This window comes from Bombina bombina, chromosome 2 (assembly GCF_027579735.1).
Source record: "Bombina bombina isolate aBomBom1 chromosome 2, aBomBom1.pri, whole genome shotgun sequence".
Taxonomy (NCBI): domain Eukaryota; kingdom Metazoa; phylum Chordata; class Amphibia; order Anura; family Bombinatoridae; genus Bombina; species Bombina bombina.
Genome location: NC_069500.1, coordinates 97803043 through 97830315, shown reverse-complemented (window position 1 = coordinate 97830315; position 27273 = coordinate 97803043). Strand labels below are relative to the sequence as shown.

At 36.3% G+C, this 27273-nt stretch overlaps 1 protein-coding gene across 1 annotated transcript in view; it reads left to right on the top strand.

Annotated features, from left to right (window-relative positions):
• Window positions 1-27273, top strand: part of SLC45A2 (solute carrier family 45 member 2) — a 341881-nt gene that overhangs the window by 10387 nt on the left and 304221 nt on the right. Inside the window, exon 3 of the mRNA XM_053701186.1 lies at window positions 21924-22243. Within this exon, the coding sequence (XP_053557161.1) occupies window positions 21924-22243 (320 nt within the window). The remainder of the gene's footprint in view (window positions 1-21923; window positions 22244-27273) is intronic.

The following is a 27273-nucleotide window of genomic DNA, read 5'->3' as shown; positions in this document are numbered from 1 at the left end:
GGGGAGTGTCCAAACTGAGAGGTAGTAAGTGTGTCCAAATGTCAAATAAATCAAACAATCAATCCAAACTGCAGTGGTGGTGTGAAAAAATATATATAATATGTGGAAAAAATGAATGAAACAAATCAAAAATAATAGAAAAAATAATATATGTGAAAAAAGTGTATAAAAACTTGATGAAAATTTGAATTTTTTTTTGAAGAATGAAAAAAGTGTTGAAAAAATATATTGAAAAAAAAAAAAAAAAAAAAAAAAAAAAAATATATATATATATATATATATATATATATATATATATATATATATATATATATATATATATATATATATATATATATATAAAAACAGTGCTCCTCCAATGGGGTCCTAGTAGTGCTGTGTGTCCTCCTATATGATTCTGATTGTCCTATAAAAGATTAAAAAACATAGTGGGGGGTATTGTAAATATGCTTACCAGCTATTTCGATGCGTTTCGGCTCTATATAAGCCTTTTTCAAGACAACTAAATAGAAAACTATTTCAGAGAGTACTTTATAGAAACTAAACTTTTACACTTACATCATCAATATTTAAACAACTAATATAGTGGTAAAAATACAGCTACATATTATTCCAAGGCTATTCATTGCTTTGAATACATCATTATATGTAGCATGTATTTACTGTTTAACATCCAATTATCCCACCCATAGCTAAAGTCTCTCTTTTTTTTTCTGTCATGTGATAATGGCTCTTATGTATATTTTAATTTTAAAGAGAAGAGCTTAAGTTGTATTCATTTATATGAATTATATTTTTAATTTATATGGAAGCTTTGCAAAAAAAATTTGTTTTTGAGAAATCTACAAAACTATAAATATTGCAGATTCTGTTTTTCCTTTTGAAGCTGAAGAGTTTACCCAAGAATATACAAAGAATCTTCTATTTTACCCCATACACCTTCATTCCCTTTCTTCTAGCTTTTTGCTAATCTGTTCTTGTCCATAAATCCAGTAAATGTAAAAACCTTTGATATGAGTAATTTAAAATGGGCTTAAAAGCCTTTTGAGGACCTTAGTTTCACATATAGATCCACTTAAATTATTGTGGTTACCTATATTTAAAGGGATAGTGAAGTCCAAATTAAACTTTCATGATTCAGATAGGGCATGTAATTTTAAAAAACTTTCTAATTTACTTTTATCATCAAATTTCCTTTGTTCTTGGTTGAAAGCTAAACCTAGGTAGGTTCATATGCTAATTTCTAAGTCCTTGAAGGCCGCCTCTGCATTTGGCAGTTTTTCACCACTAGAGGGCATTAGTTCATGTGTTTCATATAGATAACACTGTGCTCACTCACGTGAAGTTATTTAAGAGTCAGCACTAATTGCCTGAAATGCAAGTCTGTCAAAAGATCTGAGATAAGGGGGCAGTCTGCAGAAGCTTAGATACAAGGTAATTACAGAGGTAAAAAGTGTATTTCTATAATAACAGTGTTGGTTATGCAAAACTGAGGAATGGTAAATAAAGGGATTATCTATCTTTTTAAACAATAACATTTTTTGGTGTTTACTATCCCTTTAATATATAAATCTGCATTTTATTGGTTAAAATACATGTATAAAGAACACATGTATTTTATATTTGTGATTCAGAAGACCAATGTATATTCATATTCCTAAACCTGAGTATGGTCATATGCATATCAGGAACATGGATGCATACCCCAAAGGCATCATTTGTACTAAATATCTGATGCTCTAAGGAATTACACAAGACCTTGCATGGAGAGAATTCAAGCAAAATCTTTTTGATTTTTTTTTCTAGACCTATCTTAAAGGGACATTGAACACCAAATCTGCACATTAAATGTAGCCACCAATCAGCAAGCGCTACCCAGGTGCTGAACCAAAAATGTGCCGTCTTCTAAGCTTGCATTCTCAAATAAAGATACCAAGAGTCTGAAAAAAAAAATGGATAATAGGAGTAAATTAGAAAGTTGCTTAAAATTGCATGCTCCGAATCATGAAAGAATTTTTTTTTTTTTTTTTTTAAATTTTGGACTAGTTTCCTTTTGAGTTGGTAAAGTAGCCTTATTTTTGGAACTAATTACTCTAAAATCTTGCTTGTTGCTATATTTCCAAGCATTTCTCATTGTTGAAGATACTGATTTTACCCAATAACTTTACAAAAGTATACTATAAAATTATTTTCCCTTAATGTGTTTCCAATAACTTTTTTACTAGCTGCAGAGTATAAACTGTATGAGATTTGCTTTTTTAAGGTTTATTTGTGTATATGAATTAGCTGATTTTGTGTTTTGAAGCCACAACCTAATAAAATAGTAGGTTCTTATCAGATCTTATTACTTTATCACATTGTGTACATATACCTGCTTCTTTATCTTATATCTGTCCATAAACCAATCACCAATACTTGGAGAGAACAATGGAAAATTAACATTATATTACCTTATCTCTTCAATAACCCACTGGGAGTGTAATTTCTTCTACCGGCTGTGTTAACACATCTTGGCTTGAGGCCAAAAACTTTTAGGATAGGTAACTTGGGATACCACATGCTAAATAAACCATTTCAAATGCTAATATAAGGGTAATGGAAATAATTGTAAACGATTTAATACACACCAGCAGGTAAAGTGGATCATTGGGAACAAATTAAAGGGGAGAACATTTTTGGGTAAACTGTCCCTTTTTACGTATTTCCTACACCATTGTGATTTATAATTTGTATTTACAATGTTTATTTTAATGGGAAAAAAATGCTGTGGACTGAAATTGTATTATTCATTTATGGAGATTGAAAAATAAATATGCCTTCTATTTCTGTAGCTTATATAAAATAGCATATTACACCTTTTTGCTACTTAATTGATTTTGTTCTGCTTTATACAGAATGTTGTCATTTGCATAAAAGTCAAGTACAAATGAACATTTAGGCTTTCATTTTTACTTTTATTTCAACAAATAAAGACATTGCTTAGACTTCCCTTCAGCTGGGTACATTGGGGTTTATGCTGTATACACAGGTAATTCCACCTGACAAAATTGGTTGTCAATGAAAAAGGCATTAGGTTAATAGGAGGCAATTTGCTAGCCGCAAGTACAGTTAGCTGGATAATTGGAATGCTGCAATCCAGTAACAAAATTAAACAAAATAGTTTTTTTTTAGTATAAATGATGTTGTAATTTTTATAATTGTCCAATAGTCTTGTAATGTTGAAATAAAAAAAATCACAGAACTGAGAAATTAACAGAAGTTAAAATAAAACCAGGAATGCAGATACATTTGAACCTACAAAAGTAATGCTAGATATGTTACATGCCTGACCCACCATGGAAACGATTTCATAATTAGATGGGTGCTAGTTTGCAATCTCTCCCTTCTGAGTTTTCTCTGAGTTTAAAGTGAAGGTAAATTTTTTACATTGCAAATTAATATTTATATTCCTTTTATAGTGTCAAATGCAGTCGCTATGTTTTTTTTAAAATAAAACATTAGTTATTTATATAGATTTAAAACTAAATGTTAGTTACCGTTGCCTGCCGAATCTCCTCCCATCTAGCTTTTCCGGATTTCTGAGACAGTGACGTATAGAGCGGTCCCACCCGCTCTATACGTGTCATCCAAGCTCGTGCAACATCGAGCATCTACTCACTGCGCATGCGAACAATAAATGAATAGGCACTTACCGATATTACAAAAAATGCGTTTATTATTATAAGGAGCGATACAAATCTTGCACCTTTAGTTGCCTTTCGAGTTGCGATGAGCTTTCAATGTGCTTGAGAAGTAAATTTGTTAGTGCGCATGCGCGAAACGTGGACGTGCTCGCTTGGCCTCAAAGAACTACAAAATGCTACGCATGCGCATAACTACCGAAACCATGCTTACGTCAATTGACGGCCGCCTAACGGCCAAAGAATCAATTGGCTCTTTAAACAACGTGATCGTTGTTTAGAAATTTTTGTTTTTATAACGGGTTGATTTTATGGGAGCCGGATCGATGCAAATAATATAATATATCTAAGGTAATATACTGATGAATGAAAGTACTATTATTTTGCCTAGATATATTTATTTATTTAATACACAACGTTTTAGTTTACCTTCACTTTAAGCAGAAATCCTGGTGAAAAACTACTTACAATTCTGATTAAACCTATGTTGTAGATGTTTTTAACCCCTTCCCGTCGTTAGGACGTTTCATGCCATCCTAACTGCACTGGGCTTTAGCGCCGTTAAGACAGCATGGAACGTCCTTGTTGTTTGGCAGTCCTGAAGCCATAGCCGCTTGTTAAATGCGATTGCGGACTGTAGGGCGCACCTAGCATCATAGGCACTCCCCCCTGACCTGATCCCTTTATTGAAATCATGTGATCGCCTAAATGCTCGTGTGATTTAAATTTGTACTTATTTGTTTACATCAGAACTTTGTTCTGATGTAGACAAATATGTCCCGTAAAATAGTGCTTCGTTTGTTGTTTTTGATGATGTTGTTTTTGAAGCTGTTGTTGTTATTATGGATTATTATATATATATATATATATATATATATATATATATATATATATATATATATATATATATATATATATATATATATTATAATAATTAAGCTCAATCTATTGCTACTATCTCTGCTTTAAGTAAGTATATGCTAAAAATTTAAGTGACATGGGAGTAACTTGCTTTTATATTATCTTGTATAGTGTGTATATAGTTCTTAATGTAGTTTATATTTTTTCTTTCTTTTTAAATGAGACACTAAGGCCTGTTCCTTCTGGCTTTAGCAGAGATTCTCCCTCATCTACTCCCTCAGCATTACCCAGGCATAACCCCCAGTCAGTGTCCAGTCTCTACTGAGTCTAAGCAACTGCCTCACCTCTTGATGTTTGATTTCTCTACTATACTTGTGTTGGAGTTGTTTGCAAGGGCATACACATTTTGAGATTGTAATATGTTTAAATTATGCATAGCCAGACAGATTTGATTAATGCATTATTTATTTTGCTTTTGTATAAAACGTCTCAAGACTCTCTCTGATTGTGTTGGACACAGTCTTACATTCTGCAGAGTTAGGTATATAGAGGCTTTTATCAAGACAAAGCAAAACAGTCCATTTTTATTTATGCAGTTCCACTACTTAAAGCAGGGGTGTCCAAACTTTGCTCTCCAGAGATTTTGGAACTACATTTCCCATGATGCTCAGCTAGATAAAATGCTGGCTGAGCATCATCGGAAATGTAGTTCCAGAACCTCTGGAGAGCAAAGTTTGGACACCCCTGACTTAAAGGGACACAATGCCCAAAAATGTTTTATTCCATGATTTAGATTCACTTTTAAGCAGCTTTCAAATTTTGCTTTCTTTAGCAAATTTGTTTCATTCTCTTGTTATCCTTTTTGAAGGAGCAGCAATTTGCTATTGAGGGCTAGCTGAACACCTCTTCTGAGCCAATGACAAGAGTTGTATATCTGCAGCCACTAATCATCAGCTAGCTCTCAGTAGTGCATTGTTGCTCCTGTGTCTACTCAGATATGTTTTTCAACAAAGGATACCACGAGAGCACAGCAAATTAGAAAATAGAAGTAAAGTGGAAAGTTGTTTAAAATGTCATGCTCTATCTGGATCATGACATTTTAATTTTGACTTTATTATCCCTTTTTAATATGTATAAAACATGGACTCACTGACTGAGATGATCTGCTGCAGTTTGTCATAAAACTGTCTGTGGTGTCTGTCAGAAGAAATCTGCCTCTGTGTCACCATTAATATAACAATTAAACATGATGCCTCTGTTTACAGTCTCTAAGACTCAAGAGAAAACCACTACATACACTACATCAAAAGATTGTAATGTTTGCTGTGACAGTGGAGCATTACAAGTGTACAGTTCTACCATTTTATATAGCAGCATGTCTTTAAACTTTCACCAAGGTTCTAACTGTGGAACTCCAAAGGCAAGGTTTTCTCAGTTGACACTATTACTTGGTTAATGAAAATTGACAAACTTCAAATAATAGCTTCTATATAAGCAGTTTATTTTGCCCCAAAGCATGATGCTACCACCACCATGCTCCAAAATTATCATGGTGTTTCTAGGATAATGAGCTTGTTGGAGTTGCACCAAACATATCTTTTACAATTTAGGATGAAAGTTCAACCTTTATCAAGTCAGACCATAGCACATTTTCCCACATGGTTTGGGGTGACTGAATTAATCTTTTGGTATAATTTAGATGTGCTTCGATGTTACTTTCATGTAAGAAAGGGTCTCCTTCTTGCCACCTTACTGCATAGCCCAGACATGTGAAGAATAGGAGAGATGGTGGTATATGCAAGGAGTGACTGGTACCTGCCAGAAATACCTGTAGCTCTTTCAGTTTTGATGTTGGCTTCTTGGTAGCCTCCATGATAAGTTTTCTCCTTGTCCTCTCACCAACTTTGGAGCAACCCTCTCCATCCCCCTCATACACTCTCCCCGCTTATGTACTTAGACTATCATACTGCTATACACACAATCATACTGCTCTGTGCTGTTAGCTACATGTCACATACTGCTCTGTGCTGTTGGCTACATGTCACATACTGCTCTGTGCTGTTAGCTACATGTCACATACTGCTCTGTGCCGTTAGCTACATGTCACATGCTGCTCTGTGCCGTTAGCTACATGTCAGATGCTGCTCTGTGCCGTTAGCTACATGTCAGATGCTGCTCTGTGCCGTTAGCTACATGTCACATACTGTTTTGTGCTGTTAGCTACATGTCACATGCTGCTCTGTGCTGTTAGCTACATGTCACATACTGCTCTGTGCTGTTAGCTACATGTCACATGCTGCTCTGTGCTGTTAGCTACATGTCACATACTGCTCTGTGCTGTTAGCTACATGTCACATGCTGCTCTGTGCTGTTAGCTACATGTCACATGCTGCTCTGTGCTGTTAGCTACGTGTCACACGCTGCTCTGTGCTGTTAGCTACATGTCACATACTGTTTTGTGCTGTTAGCGACATGACACATACTGTTCTGTGCTGTTAGCTACATGACACATACTGTTCTGTGCTGTTAGCTACATGACACATACTGTTCTGTGCTGTTAGCTACATGACACATGCTGCTATGTGCTATTAGCTACAAAATAGTGAAAATCATTATTAGTTAGTAAATATAACACTATAAGGACTGTATAAGACTATGAGAGCAGATTAGTGTGAGTATCAAATTATTATCAGTGCATTGTTATTTGTTATTGGAACGTCTGTGTTTGACAATACATAGAGTGAGCTGTGCTATTTGCTTTTTAAACCTGCAACCTAAATATTTTTTGATACATTGCAGCACTAAGTGACGTTAGCAAGATATAGTAGAAAGTAAAACATCCATAAATTAGAGATATGTCTGTAAAACTGGCCCATTGCATTTAATTTGCTAGCAAATATTTACTCAGGATAAGGAACTGTACTTGTGCACCATATGTCTGATGAGCAATGACCCAAGAAACCTATCTCTCTGTCACACACACACTCTCATCCACATACTCAGTGTGTCACTGACACCCTCACATACTCTCATTATCAGCAGCCCTATTCACTTTAATATATAAACTTGCTGACTTGATGTAACAGAATCTTTCCACCAGAGAACTCTCCCTATGGCTGACACTTGCGTATCACGTTTACCCCAAGCATATTATTATAGCAAACAGCTCTCTGATACAAACACCAGCTTGCAGGCTACAGACCGTTATAAGGGATTTTTGTTTAGGAGGAAGTAGATTTCCGACCCCTACAGCTGGGGGCGAGGCCGTACTACCAAAGAGGTGGAGACCGGAGCGTTACCATGGCTACACTTTGCCACCATCTGAATGCTGTTGCAGGACACCATCTTTATACTGTGTTAACTGACAGCTGGAGAAACTGAGAGTAACACCTGAGTACCTGTACCCACGTCCTGAGCAGTAAAAATGCTGCCAACCAAATAAAGAGGGCAGCTGTTGTATAACGCTGTGAGAAGCCTCCTGCGTGTCTGGCACATAAATGTATCACATCCCCATGCATTGTTATTTGTTATTGGAGTTGTGCTATTTGCTTTTTAAACCTGCACCCTAAATATTTTTTGATACATTGCAGCACTAAGTGACATGAGCAGCCAGGTACAGTCAGTGACACACCAGAGTGCACAGTAGGGAATATCTGCTCTAAGTAAATAAGTACAGTAAGGGCGGCATATAGTGCACAACTTTATCGCTCACTGCAACTTACAGTGTGGGTCTTCTTCAACTTTAATACCTGATGTCCCACATAGGGGATGTACACCTTGATCATGCTGTATCGACTGCCTATCAGTGCTGGAGGGAATTTGCAGAACGGTTTGTTCCTGTGGCAGCCAGATCCAATGCCGCAAAGTCAGTGCACACACAGTGCCCATAGAACGGGGTAAAATCTAAGATGAGTGAGCCAGAGCTCCGGTCTCCACCCTGCTTCCACTAAGCACTGTTACCAGAGCAGTCTGTACCTGGCTGCGGCAGCCCCCCAGCTGGATGATGGTTGTGAGTCACACTGACAGAATAGTTTACCCACCTTCAGATCGGCATCCTCAGAGAAAATAAGTGTCACTTGAGAGGAGACAAGTTGAACTTGTTCAGTGCCGCTGCCCGCACTCACGCAGCCGCCACCACCACATGCAGTCACATGCTCTAAAAACTTCTACTGGAGCGACGTGACTGCAGACTCACTTGTAATGCACTGCAGGTATTGGGTGCAATTGTCACGTGACGACCGGCAAAGTCATGTGGTAAGGAATTTAAAAAAAAAATCAGCAAAACAGGGAGTCGGGAGCAAAATTTTACCCGCAGCTGTTAAAATTCTACTCGCCGATGGCGAGTTGGCGATTGGAATTTTTGAGCCCTGTATATATACAGTATAATCTTTCATGTAATTGGCAAGAGTCCATGAGCTAGTGACGTATGGGATATACAATCCTACCAGGAGGGGCAAAGTTTCCCAAACCTCAAAATGCCTATAAAAACACCCCTCACCATTCTCAGTTCACTATGCATATTTCCATAAGAATCAACACATAGCTGACACTGGAACGTTCTCTACTTAAACCCTAATATATGCTTTCTCTGTTAAATATCAATTAGTTGTACTTGTGGGACATATTCATAGCATAATTAACTGAATATGCAGATCGTGGGAGCCTTAGTGCTATAGATCTTTAGAGCTGTCTGTATATGTTAGCTGCAACGTTAAGCACTTTGAAAAGGTCACACCGAGTTAATCTCTGCTTTATTTATGTTGTTTACCCTCCCTTGCTGGTGTTGGGATTAGACGATGTCCGGTCCTTTGCAATAGTGAGGTATCCTGCTCACCCCACTCATTTTAGGAATTTCACAAGGCTGTTATAGAAGGATGGCACTAGCATTTCTATGTAACATGTTGCCTGCAGTTCTCATAAAGGTATGCCTGCACTATCTCCTAAATCAGCAGCCTGTAGCAGCATAGTTGGTGTTCACTCTTTCAATGCTGTCACAGCTATCACTTTGTGCAATTCAATTTACATTTCACATTGTTTTATGTGCACGGACATGCTGCTACACCTTATTAATCTGACTTGAAACGTTATGCACAATATGGGTTTCTACACAAATTGTTTTATAATTACTTGAACTGTAGTCTCCCTTAAAGTGAATGTAAAGTCATTCTGGCTGCTAAACACAGCATTAAAATGTATTTGAAAATAGGTATACTTTAATTGATGATTTTTGTAATAAATTTGTATTTACCGAGTATTTTGTATTTAGATAGCTGTGATCGTACTTTTAATCCTCCGCCCGCCATCTTTGATGATTGATTGACATAGTAGGCTCGATCTTGTCAACCAATCAGTGAATCCACCACGAGGGGACCAAAACTTTTTCTCTACGTCATGCGTCCGTAATGTGCTTGCATTAGAGCGCTGTTCTAATACTGATCTCAGACACGCGTTCACATTTTGCGCATGCGCTCTTCAACGATTTTGGGTCTTAGTAATTTATTCCCCAATTTTGGATCGCAAGGTATGTAGCGATCATACAGGGGCTGGCTCGATCGCTGCTGTACTGTCTTCAACGATAGTATTCAATGAATGTTTTCATTCATTGAATACTATGTTACTATACAATTACATTGGCGTGTAACGCATGCGCAGATGTGCCAATAGCCGGGAGCGCGCATTTCCTCTACGTAAACAGCTGGTGGGACCGCTGTATATGTAACATGGAACAAAATCAGGAAGTTGTGGATGGGAGGAGCCGGTCCATAAAACGGACCAAATTGGTAATAAAAGTATAATATTTATTTTACATTTAAAAAAAAAAAAAAAAGTGGCGGTTTGAATTGTACACCAAAAAGCAAATAAGATAAACATTCAAAGTAGAGAAAATTTACATTCACTTTAAAGTCTCAGCAATATACAGGTAGATCCAGTGTTTAACATAATACCTTGCAGATTCAGTCAGCTGCACAACTTTTTTTTTACATTATACGATGCAATATATACTTAATAGTCTGGTTTATCTCACTTCCTTTTACAGGGAAAAACTGCTTCACTGAATTGGCTTTAATGGCAACATAATTCATACCATATGTTAATACTCAGAGAAAGCATAGTTTCTTGAAAAACTTATTATATTTATCAACAGTATATAGATATGTACTTTACCCTATATGGAGCTGCATACTATTCCCCATGTTTATGGTGATTGGAGCTAGAATACCTAACTGGACATTTAGCCAGGTGCTGCTTTACTCTGTTTTTTTATAGTATAGTTGGTTTTTATTTGTGTTTTATTTTAAGTGAATGTTAAGTATTATAATTCTTGCATATATTAATCATTTTGAGGGGGTAAATGCACCGCACAAAAAGTCAATCTGCGGTTCACCTTCTTCACTAGCATTTAGGGCGATGCGCAAACTCCAGCCATATAGTACACAGCCTCTTACTAAACCGCTGCATAATCTATGGTTTACTATTTCATTTGGTGCCATAGCATAGCACAATTTAACTAACACAGGAGGTAAGATAATTTTTGTTTTTTGGATATCAGTAATAGTTCAGAACACACTTTTACCATTTGTGTAAATTATATATCAACAGAGCTAGTCACCTCCTTTTGCTGATTTTACTTTCATATTGATAGTTAATCAAAACCATTAATATCAAATTTCTGGGTGACACAACCTTTTTTATAACCTGTGCCCACTCCTGTGTGCTTGGCCACACTCTCTTTCTTTTTGTTGCGCTCTTATACCTATCTAGTATGCTATGTCCATTACTCTAAATATAGATGGATCTAGAAAATGTATTAGACCCAACACATTCTTTCTAATATCCCTGTGCATATTTGAACATGCAAAGAAAAACCAAAAACAATGTAATGTTTATTCTGCCCCACACATTTATTTATCTTTATTTATTTTAGGTTATATAGGTGTTTTGGTTAGTTTAGTTATAACTATAAAACCCAATAGTGAGTACACAAATTGTACTCAATATTTGTTATTTTCACTTATAACAATGCTCTGAGATCTATAAACGCATTGGTATTATCAAAGGTTCTAAATATCCTTATTGATGTATCTTCCTGTTTTCCGAATGTACTTTATCCACCCTGTGAGGTGGAACAAAACCTATAAGGTGTAACTGTACTCACTGTTGGAAATAAATAAAATATTAAAAAAAACACACAAAAAAAAACACCCCTCACCACACCCACAATTCACACATTGATATGTGCTTCTCAGCATTTTGAAGCACGATTCCTCTCAGAGTACAGTGACTGTCAGAGGGATGTGAAGGGAGTATCACCTATTGAATGCAATGGTTTTCCTCACAGGAAATCTATTTCATAGGTTCTCTGTTATCGGTCGCAGAGATTCATCTCCTACCTCCCTTTTTCAGATCAACAATATACTCTCATATACCATTACCTCTACTGATAACCGTTTCAGTACTGGTTTGGCTATCTGCTATATGTGGATGAGTGTCTTTCGGTAAGTATGTTTTCATTACTTAAAACACTCTCAGCTATGGTTTGGCACTTTATGTATTAATATAAAGTTCTAAATATATGTATTGTACTTATATTTGCCATGAGTCAGGTTTATGTATATTTCCTTTTGCAGACTATTCAGTTTCATATTTGGGAAAAAACATATTTAGGAAAATATTTTTCTTACCTGGGGTTTAGTCTTTTTTTCAAATTGACTGACTGCTTTTTCATTACATTTTTGCAGGCAAAATTAGGCACGTGAGGCACAAAATGCTGATGTTTATTGCATCATTCTTGGCGCAAGAAATTTTTGGCGCGATGCAAGTTCGTCATTTCCGGTGGCTTAGTTGACGCCGAGTTCCTTGCACAAGGTTGCGTCTGTAATGGCGCGAGTGTGTAATTTCCGGATGTTGTTGGCGCCAAAAAAATTCATTATTAAAAACCCCATTCCTATGTGCCTCTTGCCTTTTTCTATGTTAGAAGGCTATGCTGTTTACATTTTTTTCCCATTCCTGAACCTGCCATATAAGGAAATTGATAATTTTGCTTTATATGTTGTTTTTTCTCTTACGTTTGCAAGATGTCTGCTGCCTGATAACAGTTCTACCAAAGCTAAGTGTATCTGTTGTAAATTTTTGGAGATTATATCTCCAGCTGTGGTATGTAATAGTTGTCATGATAAGCTTTTACATGCAGAGAATGTATCCATCAGTAATAGTACAATGCCTGTTGTTCCTTCAACATCTAATGTACATGATATCCCTGTGAATATAAAAGCGTTTATTGCTGATGCGATTCAGAAGGCTTCGTCTGCTATCACACCTTTTAATAAACGTAAAAAGGTCTTTTAAAACTTCTCATAAAGTTGATGAAATTTCAAATGATCTTCTGATTCAGAAGATCCTACCTCAGATATTAACACTGACAAATCTACTTATTTATTTAAAATGGAGTATATTCGTTCCTTGTTAAAAGAGGTGTTGATTATGTTGGATATTGAGGAAACTAGTCCTCTTGATATTAAAACCAGTAAAGTTTAAACTCTGTTTATAAACCTTCTGTGGTTACTCCAGAGGTTTTTCCAGTTCCTGATGCAATTTCGGATATGATTTCTAAGGAATGGAATGGGCCTGGTACTTGTATCCCTTCTTCAAGGTTTAAAAAATTGTATCCTTTGCCAGCAGTTAGTTTGGAGTTTTGGGAAAAGATCCCCTGAGTTGATGGGGCTATCTCTACTCTTGCCAAACGTACTACTAATCTTATGAAAGATAGTACTTCCTTTAAGGACCCTTTAGATAGGAAACTTGAATCTTATCTAAGGAAAGCTTATTTATATTCTGGCTATCTTCTCAGGCCTGCCATTTCTATGGCTGATGTTGCAGCTGCATCAACTTTTTGGTTGGAAAGTTTAGCGCAACAGGAAACAGATCCTGATGTCTAGAATTGTTCGCTTGCTTCAACATGCTAATCATTTTATCTGTGATGCCATTTTTTATATCATCAAAATTGATGTTAAATCTATGTCTTTAGCTATTTTAGCTAGAAGAGCTTTGTGGCTCAAATATTGGAATGCTGACATGGTATCTAGATTGCTATCTCTTTCTTTCCAAGGTAATAATTTATTTGGTTCTCAATTGGATTTGATTATTTCAACTGTCACTGGGGGGAAGGGAGTTTTTTTTGCCTCAGGATGAAAAACCTAAGGATAAATCTAAAGCTTCTAACCGTTTTTGTTCCTTTCGACAAAATAAGGAACAGAAACCCAATCCTTCCCCCAAAGAATCTGTTTCCAATTGGAAACCTTCTTCAAGTTGGAATAAATCCAAGCTGCTTAAGAAACCAAAACCAGCCCCCAAGTCTGCATGAAGGTGCAGCCCTCATTCCAGCTCATCTGGTAGGGGGCAGATTAAGATTCTTCCAATGTATTTTGGCAGATTCTGTCCAAAATCAATGGATTCAGAGTATTGTCTCTCAAGGGTACCAAACAGGATTCAGAGTAAGACCTCCTGTGAGAAGATTTTTTTCTCTTGCGCATCCCAGCAAATCCAGTAAAGGCTCAGTCTTTTCTGAAGTGTGTTTCAAACCTGGAGCTTTCAGGGGTAATCATACCAGTTCCGTTTCAGGAAAAGGGTCTGGAGTTTTATTCAAATCTATTTATTGTCCCAAAGAAAGAAATTCAGGTTTAGTTCTGGATCTGAAAATTTTGAATCATTTTGTAAGAGTGCCAACTTTCAAAATGGTATAAGGACTATTCTGCCTTTTGTTCAGCACGGTCATTATATGTCCACGATAGACTAACAGGATGTATATCTTCATATTCCGATTCATCCAGACCACTTTCAGTTTCTGAGATTCTCTTTTCTAGACGAGCATTACCAATTTGTCGCTCTTCCATTTGGCCTAGCGACAGCTCCAAGGATCTTTACAAAGGTTCTCAGTGCCCTACTCTCTGTAATCAGAGAACAGGGTATTGTGGTGTTTCCTCATTTGGATGATAGCTTGGTACTAGCTCAGTCTTTACATTCTGCAGAATCTCACACAAATCAACTAGTGTTGTTTCTTCAAAGACATGGTTGTAGGATCAATTTACCAACAAGTTCCACGATTCCTCAGACAAGGGTCACCTTTTTAGGTTTCCAGATAGATTCAGTGTCCAGAGACAATTAAAATTGGTTTCAGCTTGTCGGAACCTTCAGTCTCAATCATTCCCTTCAGTAGCTTTGTGCATGGAAGTTTTAGGTCTCATGTCTGCAGCATCGGACGTGATCCCCTTTTGCTAATTTTCATATGAAACCTCTCCAACTTTGTATGCTGAATCAATGGTTCAGGGATTATACAAATATATTACAATTAATATCCTTAAATCCCAATGTTCGACTCTCTCTGACTTGGTGGTTAGATCACCATTGTATAGTTCAAGGGGCCACTTTTGTTCATCCAACCTGGACTGTGATCACAACAGATGCAAGTCTTTCAGGTTGGGGAGCTGTCTGGGGATCTCTGACAGCACAAGAGGTTTGGAAATCTCAAGAGGCGAGGTTACCAATCAATATTTTAGAACTCTGTGCTATTTTCAGGGCTCTTCAGGTTTGGTCTCTATTGAAGAGAGAACCGTTCATTTGTTTTCAGACAGTCAATATTACAACTGTGGCATATATCAATCATCAGGGTGGGACTTAAAGTCCCCAAGCTATGAAATAAGTATCTCAGATACTTTCTTGGGTGGAATCCAGCTCCTGCCTAATTTCTGTGGTTCATATCCCAGGAGTAGACAACTGGGAACCAGATTATCTCAGCCGTCAGTCTTTACATCTGGGGGAGTGGTCACTCCAGATGTGTTTTTTCAGATGTGGGGTTTTCCAGAAATAGATCTAATGGCTTCCCATCTAAACAAGAAACTTTCCAGGTACCTATCCATGTTCAGGGATCCTCACCTCAGGCGGAGGCGGTGGATGCGTTAGCAGTTCCTTGGTGTTACCAACCTGCTTCTATCTTCCCGCCTCTATTTCTTCTTCCAAGAGTAATTTCCAAGATCATCATGGAGCAATCGTTTGTTTTGCTGGTAGCTCCAGCATGGCCTCACAGGTTTTGGTATGCAGATCTTGTTCGGATGTCCAGTTGCCAACCTTGGCCACTTCCTTTAAGACCAGACCTTCTGTCTCAAGGTCCGTTTTTCCATCAGGATCTCAAATCATTAAATTTAAATGTATGGAAATTGAATGCCTAGTGCTTAGTCATAGAGGTTTCTCTGACTCAGTGATTAATACTATGTTGCAGGCTCGTAAATATGTTTCTAAGAAGATTTATTATCGAGTTTGGAAGACATATTTCATGGTGTTCTCATAAATTCTCATTGCATTCTTTTAGAATTCCTAGAATTTTACAGTTTCTTCAGGATGGTTTGGATAAAGTTTTGTCTGCAAGTTCTTTGAAGGGACAAATCTCTGCTCTTTCTGTTTTATTTCACAGAAAGATTGCTAAGCTTCCTGATATTTACTGTTTTGTACAGGCTTTGGTCCGTATCAAGCCTGTCATTAAATCAATCTCTCCTCCTTGGAGTCTTAATTTGGTTTTGCAGGCATAACAGACTCCTCCGTTTGAGCCTATGTGTTCTTTGGACATTAAACTACTTTCTTGGAAAGTGTTGTTCCTTTTGGCCATCTCTTCTGCTAGAAGAGTTTCCAAATTATCTGCTCTTTCTTGTGAATCTCCTTTTCTGATTTTTCCATCAGGATAAGGCAGTTTTGTGGACTTCATTTAAATTTCTACCTAAGGTTGTGAATTCTAACAACATTAATAGAGAAATTGTTGTTCCTTCTTTGTGTCCTAATCATAAGAATTCTTTGGAGAGATCCTTACATTCTTTAGATGTTGTAAGAACTTTTAAATATTATGTTGAAGCTACTAAAGATTTCAGGAAGACTTCTAGTCTATTTGTTGTCTTTTCTGGTTCTAGGAAAGGTCAGAAGGCTTCTGCCATTTCTTGGTTAAAGCTTTTGATTAATCAGGCTTATTTGGAGTCGGGTCAGGCCCCGTCTGAGAATTAGAGCTCATTCTACTAGATCAGTCTCCAATTTTGGGCTTTTAAGAATGAAGCTTCAGTTGATCAGATTTGCAAAGCAGCAACTTGGTCTTCTTTGCATACATTTACTAAATTCTACCGTTTTGATGTATGTTCTTCCTCGGAAGCAGTTTTAGGTAGAAAAGTTCTTCAGACAGCTGTTGCAGTTTGATTCCTCTGCTTATGTTTATGTTTTTTCTTTTCATTTATGAGAATAAACTTACATTTTTTTGTTGTGGATTAATTTTTTCAGCGGAAAATGGCTGTTATTATTTTTATCCCTCCCTCTCTAGTGACTCTTCTATGGAGTTCCACTTCTTGGGTGTTACTATCCCATACATCACTAGCTCATGGACTGCCAATTACATGAAAGAAAACATAATTTATGTAAGAATTATCCTGATAAATTAATTTCTTTCATATTGGCAAGAGTCCATGAGACCCACCCTTTTTATGGTGGTTATGATTTTTTGTATAAAGCACAATTATTTCCAAATTCCTTTTTTTGATGCTTTTTACTCCTTTCTTTATCACCACACTACTTGGCTATTTGTTAAACTGAATTGTGGGTGTGGTGAGGGTTGTATTTATAGGCATTTTGAGGTTTGGGAAACTTTGCCCCTCCTGGTAGGATTGTATATCCCATACGTCACTAGCTCATGGACTCTTGCCAATATGAAAGAAATTAATTTATCAGGTAAGTGCTTACATAATAAATAAATATATATAAAGTGATGTCAAGTTAAGCAAAATAGTTCAACACGGCTGTAATTTTTCAGCACGTAAAGCAAAGACCTTAGGAAGCTTATTAGCTCCCTCAATGCTACCGTCACAAACTAACCAATCTTGGTTAAAGAGAAGAATAGGTTCCATGAAATGTCAAGGAAATATTTGTAAAACCTGCAAACACATCCAACAGGGTCCCAAATTTGTATCAAGTACAACAAATAGGGAGTTTGACATACGCTTCAGCATTTCATGTAACACCAAATTTGTCATTTATTTACTTACATGCCAAGGATGTAAAAAACAGTACGTGGGGCGCACTAAACGTGCCCTGCGTGACAGGTTCTTACAACATCTCAGAGATATTGGCAACCCGGATTGTAATACACCAATAGCTAAGCACTTTAGAGAGGAACATAATTCTAATGATACCCTCTTGACAGTACAAGGCATTGACCATGTCCCTAGACACAGGAGAGGGGGCGATAGAGAGAGACTTTTGGACCAAAGGGAAGTGTTTTGGATTTTCCATCTCAAAACAAAGCACCCCTTTGGTCTAAATTCCATAATGGATGTTAATTATTTTACGAATAGATTAATGACTGTTTTTTTCATTTTCTCTCCTTTTTAACAAAAAAGAAAATGAATTAAAGTATAAAATAAATATCTTTAAGTAAAAAATATCTTTAAGTGGAGATTGAGTTCTACATCCATTTAGGATCAAATCAGAGTAATAAAAATGTTTCATATATATCTAGCCATTTGACAGTTTTAAATAAACACACTTAACATTTATGTTTGCTTTAAAATGAAAATGTTTAATATAAGAAACAAAAAAACAATTAATGATAATTTACCTTTAACCATGACTATCTAGGTAGTCATGGGTTAATTCAACAGATGCATGTAATTGATAATTAACTTTATCTTTAAATTAAGGCTTTTCCCAGCACTAGTTATGCCAGTGAACAAGGGCTGACATTAGGCCCGAAACATGTTTGGCTGCTGTTGCTCTATGTCAGTTACAGGACTGTAGCTGATTTTCCCTTTTGTTTTTTCTTTCATGTTTTTACATGCAACTGATTTTAACATTTTTTGTACCAAATAAAGCTGTATTTTTCAACTTTTAACAATTTGACATATACTTTTTTCTTTTTCATATGGTCTGGAGATGCGGATTAGCAGAGTGTTTGTGTATGTATATATATATATATATATATATACAGTGTGTATATATATATATATATATATATATATATATATATATATATATATATATATATATATATATATATATATATACAGTATATATATATATATATATATATGAGGTGTTCTAGGCTATTGTCAATAAAGCACAAGAAACCACAGTACTTAAAAGTATAATAAACAACAACAAACAGTCTTACTGCTTGATGGTCCCCTAGTGTGCAAAGGGCGACATAAACAATACAGAAAACCGGGTTGCTTTAAGCACGGCTTGTGTCACTCCCTGTTGGTCCAGGTGCAGCCGCTCTCTATTCCTGTGTGTTTCTCCCCACACCAGATGGACAAGGAAGCAATATGATGACAGACTGTAAGAAAGAGGACAGCGCAAAAGGACAGGATTCAAGGTAGATTTTATTCAATTGAACAACACAACAGCACAGATTTTACTTACAAGATGTAAGTTATTTTCAGCATTTCACAATTAATGTTGTGAACATACAGGGAGTGCAGAATTATTAGGCAAATGAGTATTTTGACCACATCATCCTCTTTATGCATGTTGTCTTACTCCAAGCTGTATAGGCTCGAAAGCCTACTACCAATTAAGCATATTAGGTGATGTGCATCTCTGTAATGAGAAGGGGTGTGGTCTAATGACATCAACACCCTATATCAGGTGTGCATAATTATTAGGCAACTTCCTTTCCTTTGGCAAAATGGGTCAAAAGAAGGACTTGACAGGCTCAGAAAAGTAAAAAATAGTGAGATATCTTGCAGAGGGATGCAGCACTCTTAAAATTGCAAAGCTTCTGAAGCGTGATCATCGAACAATCAAGCGTTTCATTCAAAATAGTCAACAGGGTCGCAAGAAGCGTGTGGAAAAACCAAGGCGCAAAATAACTGCCCATGAACTGAGAAAAGTCAAGCGTGCAGCTGCCAAGATGCCACTTGCCACCAGTTTGGCCATATTTCAGAGCTGCAACATCACTGGAGTGCCCAAAAGCACAAGGTGTGCAATACTCAGAGACATGGCCAAGGTAAGAAAGGCTGAAAGACGACCACCACTGAACAAGACACACAAGCTGAAACATCAAGACTGGGCCAAGAAATATCTCAAGACTGATTTTTCTAAGGTTTTATGGACTGATGAAATGAGAGTGAGTCTTGATGGGCCAGATGGATGGGCCCGTGGCTGGATTGGTAAAGGGCAGAGAGCTCCAGTCCGACTCAGACGCCAGCAAGGTGGAGGTGGAGTACTGGTTTGGGCTGGTATCATTAAAGATGAGCTTGTGGGGCCTTTTCGGGTTGAGGATGGAGTCAAGCTCAACTCCCAGTCCTACTGCCAGTTTCTGGAAGACATCTTCTTCAAGCAGTGGTACAGGAAGAAGTCTGCATCCTTCAAGAAAAACATGATTTTCATGCAGGACAATGCTCCATCACACGCGTCCAAGTACTCCACAGCGTGGCTGGCAAGAAAGGGTATAAAAGAAGAAAATCTAATGACATGACCTCCTTGTTCACCTGATCTGAACCCCATTGAGAACCTGTGGTCCATCATCAAATGTGAGATTTACAAGGAGGGAAAAGAGTACACCTCTCTGAACAGTGTCTGGGAGGCTGTGGTTGCTGCTGCACGCAATGTTGATGGTGAACAGATCAAAACACTGACAGAATCCATGGATGGCAGGCTTTTGAGTGTCCTTGCAAAGAAAGGTGGCTATATTGGTCACTGATTTGTTTTTGTTTTGTTTTTGAATGTCAGAAATGTATATTTGTGAATGTTGAGATGTTATATTGGTTTCACTGGTAAAAATAAATAATTGAAATGGGTATATATTTGTTTTTTGTTAAGTTGCCTAATAATTATGCACAGTAATAGTCACCTGCACACACAGATATCCCCCTAAAATAGCTATAACTAAAAACAAACTAAAAACTACTTCCAAAACTATTCAGCTTTGATATTAATGAGTTTTTTGGGTTCATTGAGAACATGGTTGTTGTTCAATAATAAAATTAATCCTCAAAAATACAACTTGCCTAATAATTCTGCACTCCCTGTATAAAGTCCTATTCCGTTAACGAAGGTCTCCATGGCTGGCACGGACATCTGACAGGGAACTTTCCTACCGCACACAGCAGGGAACCTCCTCCAGTGTTGGAATGGACCAATAAGCTCAACGCATTTCCCCCAGAGTACGCCCAGGCTTTTTCAAGATCAGAATGAAAAAAGCCCGGGCGTACTCCGGGGGAAATGCGTTGAGCTTATTGGTCCATTCCAACACTGGAGGAGGTTCCCTGCTGTGTGCGGTAGGAAAGTTCCCTGTCAGATGTCCGTGCCAGCCATGGAGACCTTCGTTAACGGAATAGGACTTTATATGTTCACAACATTAATTGTGAAATGCTGAAAAGAACTTAGATCTTGTAAGTAAAATCTGTTCTGTTGTTAAATTGAATAAAATCTACCTTGAATCCTGTCCTTTTGCGCTGTCCGCTTTCTTACAGTCTGTCATCGTATTGTCAATAAAGGGGTATAGAAGTGCAAAAAATATGTTAGAGCAATTTATCATTGCATTTTTGCTTTTATATAACTGTTTAACCCTTGCAAAGGAATTAAATGCATAATTAAAAGTCAGCTATAGAGCAGCAAAGCACTACTGGGAGCTAGCTGAATCTGATGATCCAATGACAACAGTCACCAGCTATCTTCTAGTAGTGTAGAACATATTCTTTATCATCAAAGGATACTGAGGGAACAAAGTACATTTGAAAATAGAAGTGAATTTAAAAGCGTCTTAAAATTACATCCAATTTTGATTTTCCTTTTCCTTTGAGATGGAAATATCTGATTTGTTGCTTCAGACGCCCACTGCTATAAATTGTGTGAAACTATAGTCTAGTTGGCTTCCTTGTAATCCGAAAGTATTCTTCCCATTTAAAAATGTATAGCTTACTTTTTTTGCTCTCTATATTAAAGTGATATTGTAATGCCAAAATGACATGCTCTAATTCTTCCCTTTAACTACATATGACACTAATTAACAGTTTAGTTTTTCCAGGAACTTGTCCATTATTTTCAATTAATGAGACATATTTTCTAGTTCTCTGAAAGAAAAAAAAATCTCATACAAAGGAACACTATTGTATACTTGATTGATTTAAGTGTATTGCTGTATAAGATCCTATTAGCTTGGATGTTTCATTGATCCAGCACTGCCATTTGCGTATATTAAGAACAAAGATGGAAAAGCATATGTGCGTATGTCTGATTGTTATATTACAATTTCTTCATTGTTTAGGAAATAGAATATAGCCTTCAATAATGCCAGTGGTATTTGTGTGTAGCTATTTGAGGTACCTCCTAATTTTGTTTACCTATCTGTTGTTTCAGGTCTTGGTGGAGCTCTGGGCTATGTGACAGGAGCAATTGACTGGGGATCTACAATACTTGGAAGGCTAATGGGCTCTGAATTTCAGGTCATGTTTTTCTTTTCATCTTCTATCTTTCTTATTTTCCTTGCCATCCATTTATGTAGTATTCCTGAAGTACCTCTTGAAGATGAAATCATGGAAACAAAACTCTTACTAAAACATGATGAACAGAATGGCTATGGCTCCATAGAAAAAGCACAGAATGGTTATTTAAAAGGAAAAGGTAGAAAGAAATCATCACCTATGGAAGAACATGATTCTGAGGATACAGAAGTGCAGGTAATTTTGATTTTCTATTTAAAAAGTCATACCCTACTGTTTTAAGACAGTTTTATTTGCTCTACATAATTCACTTGGACTTTAAAGTTATTTTTTTTTTTATAAATGTATAGAAAATGAATGCATTGCAAAAGATGGTGATTTGCAAACATTTAACAACTGCTATATTGATAGCAAAAGCAATACACCACTTTTTGTAGCGTTAGGCACAAATGTACATGAGTTACTGTAAATATCAAGTAATCACTTTGCAGAATGTAGGAGTGTCAGGGTTCTGAATACTAAGGTATACACTCCAGTCTCTCTTGGGGTAGAGGAAAAAACTACAACATTTTCTGTAGTAAACCAAAGTAAAAGTCAGCAAAATAACAAAGTGCATTTCAACATTTTTTTTTTTTTGTATATGCATAATGAAGCACAACTTGACTATGTTATCACAATTTAATTTTCCATTATTTAAGAAGGCAACGTATGAGCCAGGTAGATTTGAGGACCAAACTTACACGCTTTAGGAGCCACATAATGGTTGTTATATATAGAGTTAGGATAAGTAGTCTCAAAAACATATTGGAGCCATGGTTACATTTCTGGGATTCTTGGCTCCTGGGATTTGTTAAAGGGACAATAATTGTTTTATTTTTTTAATTGAAATGCATGGCATAATCCTATGCCCCATAGTCCAATCAGGTAATGATTAGAGTTTCTTATTGAGTCTGTGGGTAGTTTCCAAGCTCTATTCAATTCAGAATCAAAGGCCCCATTTATCAAGTTGCCAACTTGTCTATTTCCCTTTTAAAAGGACAGTCTACACCAATTTTCATATAACTGCAAATAATAAACACTACCATAAAGAAGAATATGCACAGATACTAATCTACAAATCCAGTATATAACCTTTTAAAAGCTTACTTAGAAGCTCCCAGTTTAGCACTGTTGATGAGCTTAGGCTGGGACACCCAGTGAAAGATGCTGGGAAAGCAGGAAGAGTAGACACTCCCACCCTCCCCTGCATATGAAAAGACTCATTAAACAAACAGGAGGAAGCAGGATTCTATAGACTGGAGGGGCTTGGTTAGGAGTCTGAAAATCAACACAAAGTTATTAACAAATAAGCAAAACTATACATTGTTACAAAAAGACTCCCAGATGGGATATATAAATGGATCATCTACAAAACATTTATGCAAAGAAAAATCTAGTGTGCAATGTCCCTTTAATTGAATGTTACTGCCATCCACAGTCAAGGGCACTAAAAGACAAACATTATCATATGAAGTTTGATGTGAAGAACAGTGAATGAATGATAACTTACATTTACCAGTACATTGCAGCACTCATGTATATTCTAAACACATGAAGTCACCATCTAAAACCTCCCCAATAACTGTAACAGTAGCCTTGCCATGTAGTAGTATTGGGATTACAAACACAGATTTGGTTGGACACCGGGCAACTCTAGAAACATGTTGTTTAAACACATACACAACCTACACAAAACCAAGTCAATGAGAGATTCAACAGCTAATGTTTCTATATAGCTCATGTAAAGTTCAAGAGGCATGGAATGTTATTCTGCTCGATAGTTTAGTTTTAAAAAAAAAACACTGAAACACAAAATTATTTATTGTAAAGAAATTGGCCTTTTATAGTGGGACATATTTTGCTTATTAAGAAAAGCAACAATCTGAAGTATGGTACTTATATATTTGTGCTTAAAAAACAAACCACACTAACAACGACAATTTGTTACCAAAATAAAAATATTTATGACTTAAAACTTTTTTTCAGGAGGAATTACCATTAACTTAAAATATAAATCTGTGTTTGTAATCCCAATAATACTACATGTCATGGCTACTGTTACAGTTATTGGGGAGTTCTTAGATGGTGACATGCATTTAGAATATACACGAGTGCTGTACAGGTTCTGGTAAATCGTAGAGGGACAGTCAAGTCCAAAAAAAACTTTCATGATTCAGGGCACGTCATTTTAAACAACTTTCCAATTTACTTTTATCACACATTTTGCTTTGTTCTCTTGGTATTCTTAGATGAAAGCTAAACCTAGGAAGTTCATATGCTAATTTCTTGGACCTTTAAGGCCACCTCTAATCTAAATGGATTTTGCCAGCTTTTCACCACTAGAGGGTATTAGTGCATGTGTTTCATATAGATAACATTGACCTCACACACGTGAATTTACCCAGGAGTGAGCACTGATTGGCTAAATTGCAAGTCTGTCAAAAGAACTGAAATAAGGGGGCAACCTGCAGAGGCTTAGATACAAGGTAATCACAGAGGTAAAAAGTGTATTATTATAACTGTGTTGGTTATGCAAAACTGGGGAATGGGTAATAAAGGGATTATCTATCTTTTTAAACAACAAAAATTCTGGTGCTGTCCCTTTGTTATCATTCATTCGTTGTTCTTCACATCAAACTTTAAATCATAATGTTAGTCTTTTAGTGCTCTTTTAACAATGGAAGTAAATTGAAAGTAGTTTACTATTGCATGCACTTTTGAAATCATGAAAGTTTAATTTTGACTTTAGCGTCCCTTTAACTGGGTTAACTTGACAGAGGTACTACAGGGGCATAACACAATAAACCACCCTCCGGGCACCTGATGGTCACTATGTGGAGGACTGCTTGGAACCCTACACATATCTGTAATGCCTAATTCCTATTTAAATTGTATTTTGTTTGTAGCTATATAAAGGAACCAGTGAACATTTTACATCATCATTTTATATTATTTTGTCTATAGTTGATATCCAACAAAAATGCGTTTATTACTTAAAATTATATTTATATGCAAAGGTTAACTTTTTCAGTTTTAAAAAAAATCAGACACTAAAATTAGACTTGTGCATGGCCGAAAAACTCGTTTCGGATCGATTCGAATTCGGAAAAAATTGAATGAATTTGTTTTGGATTCATTCAGATTCGAATAAATCCGGCTGGATTCGTTTGGATTCGGAAATTCGGAATTTCGGTATGTGTTAGGTGGGATGTGCTGTGTATTAGACTAGTATTATGTACTGTATATTAGGTGTAACCTATAACAGAGTGATATAACCTAATATACTGTACAATACTAGCATAATCCATGGCCATCTGAATGTAACAAATAAATCCGAACTAATTCGGATTTATTCGGTACTACTGTGATCCGAATCTCCGAATTTAACAAATTCGTCCGAATTTTGAAAATCGAAACGCACATGTCTAACTAAAATATGAGTTTTTTTCCCCCCAAATAATTCTTTAAAAGCAAACTAAATCGTAACTGTGTTCCTTCCATATTTTATAACTGTCTCTATTCAACAATAAAACAAATATGGTTTAACTGTCCAGGGCTCACTCTCACATGCAGTGTTCAAAAGATGCTTATATGTTCATTACAAATTAAGCTCAGCACCGTTCAATTCATCACATTTTTGGACCTCCTATGTCTACATAAAGAAAAATTACAGGCTTGAAATGTATTGTCATTCATAGGAAATGTAGAGACAACGGCAAGGTGCATAATTCTATTGGAAACTACTAAATATTTAATAAAATAGCACATGAAATATAAAAAAACAATGTAATATTTAAAGGAAACCTGGAATATTTTTCTTTGCTCATGAATTTGATGAACAGTATTTCCAATTTGTTATTCAATTTTACTCCATAGAAAGAATCATGTGAAAAAAGCCAATGTACAGATGCCTAACTACTGCCTGTTCTTTTAGCACATTTTGTATTTTTCCAACTATGTTTTAAAATGTTCCCAGTTTTTCTAATATAATCAACAACTATATTATTTTTAAAAGCATTTTTAAACAAGATAATTTCTAGTGGCAGTGTAAAGGAATTAATTCAATCCAATATTATGAGAGGCTCTGTCTGGCATATTTAAACAGACATCTAATTGGTAAATCTAAATCGCTCACTGTCAAAGCAAGGCCAATATAATATATATATATGTGTGTGTGTATGTATATAGTTTTGAGTAGAATGTGTTGGATTTGGCTTTTTTTCTCTCCACTTTTTTGTGTCATACCAATACAAACAAAATAAATAAATATGAGAATGCCTAAACATTTGTAGCTGCAACAATTTTCCGGGCGAAGTGGTGCATTATCTGACAGAAAGGCAGGGGTGCCAACATTTTTAGCCATGACTGACTGTGTGTGTGTATATATATATATATATATATATATATATATATATATATATATATATATATATATATATATATATATATATATATATATATATATATATATATATAATGTATAGGCTGGCACACACTTACTAAAATGTTCAACTCCGAGGTGCACTTTAAAACATATCCAAGCTGTACACAAATGAATGCACTCACCAGGCTTATAAATCAATCCACCTTTTATAGTGTCAAGTGAACGTCTTCGGGTTTTACCCCATCACCAGACATAGAAAAAACAAGTCTACTTACCACCTTTATAACAACTTATCCCCGAAATGACTGACAGATCTGCCGTCTCTGATCAAGTGCCGCGGCTTCCATCCCGTGCAACATTGTGCCAATATTTAACAAGCCTGATTTTCTAGTTATACAAACTGATACTATACTGGATATTGTAGATGTTAAAACGATATCGGTACAGAAATGACAAGAAAAATACTCCCCTCTATGTGGACCGCAGCCTTCTATCAGTCTCTCCCAAGGACTGCTATAGAAGTGTAGATAGTTGATGTAGAGGCGGCAGGTCCTAGGGTGTTCTGGTCTAGTACTTCAATTTACCAGGATTTCCAATTCAGGCTGGGGAAGAGAGAGCTTGACTTTTGTTTGTGTAGATCAACACCAAATCATTAGTGCAATATACTTACTCTAAAAAATTCAGGGTCAAGCTTTTTTAGTTGTAAAAGCAAGTGATCAATATGGAGAGGAGCTTCTATCTAATCCCCCAGGTATACGCATAACTGCAGGTGATAAAACGTTCACTGAGATGTGTTGTATTCATCAATGCAAATAATATGCAGTATACTCACTCTGAAATAGTC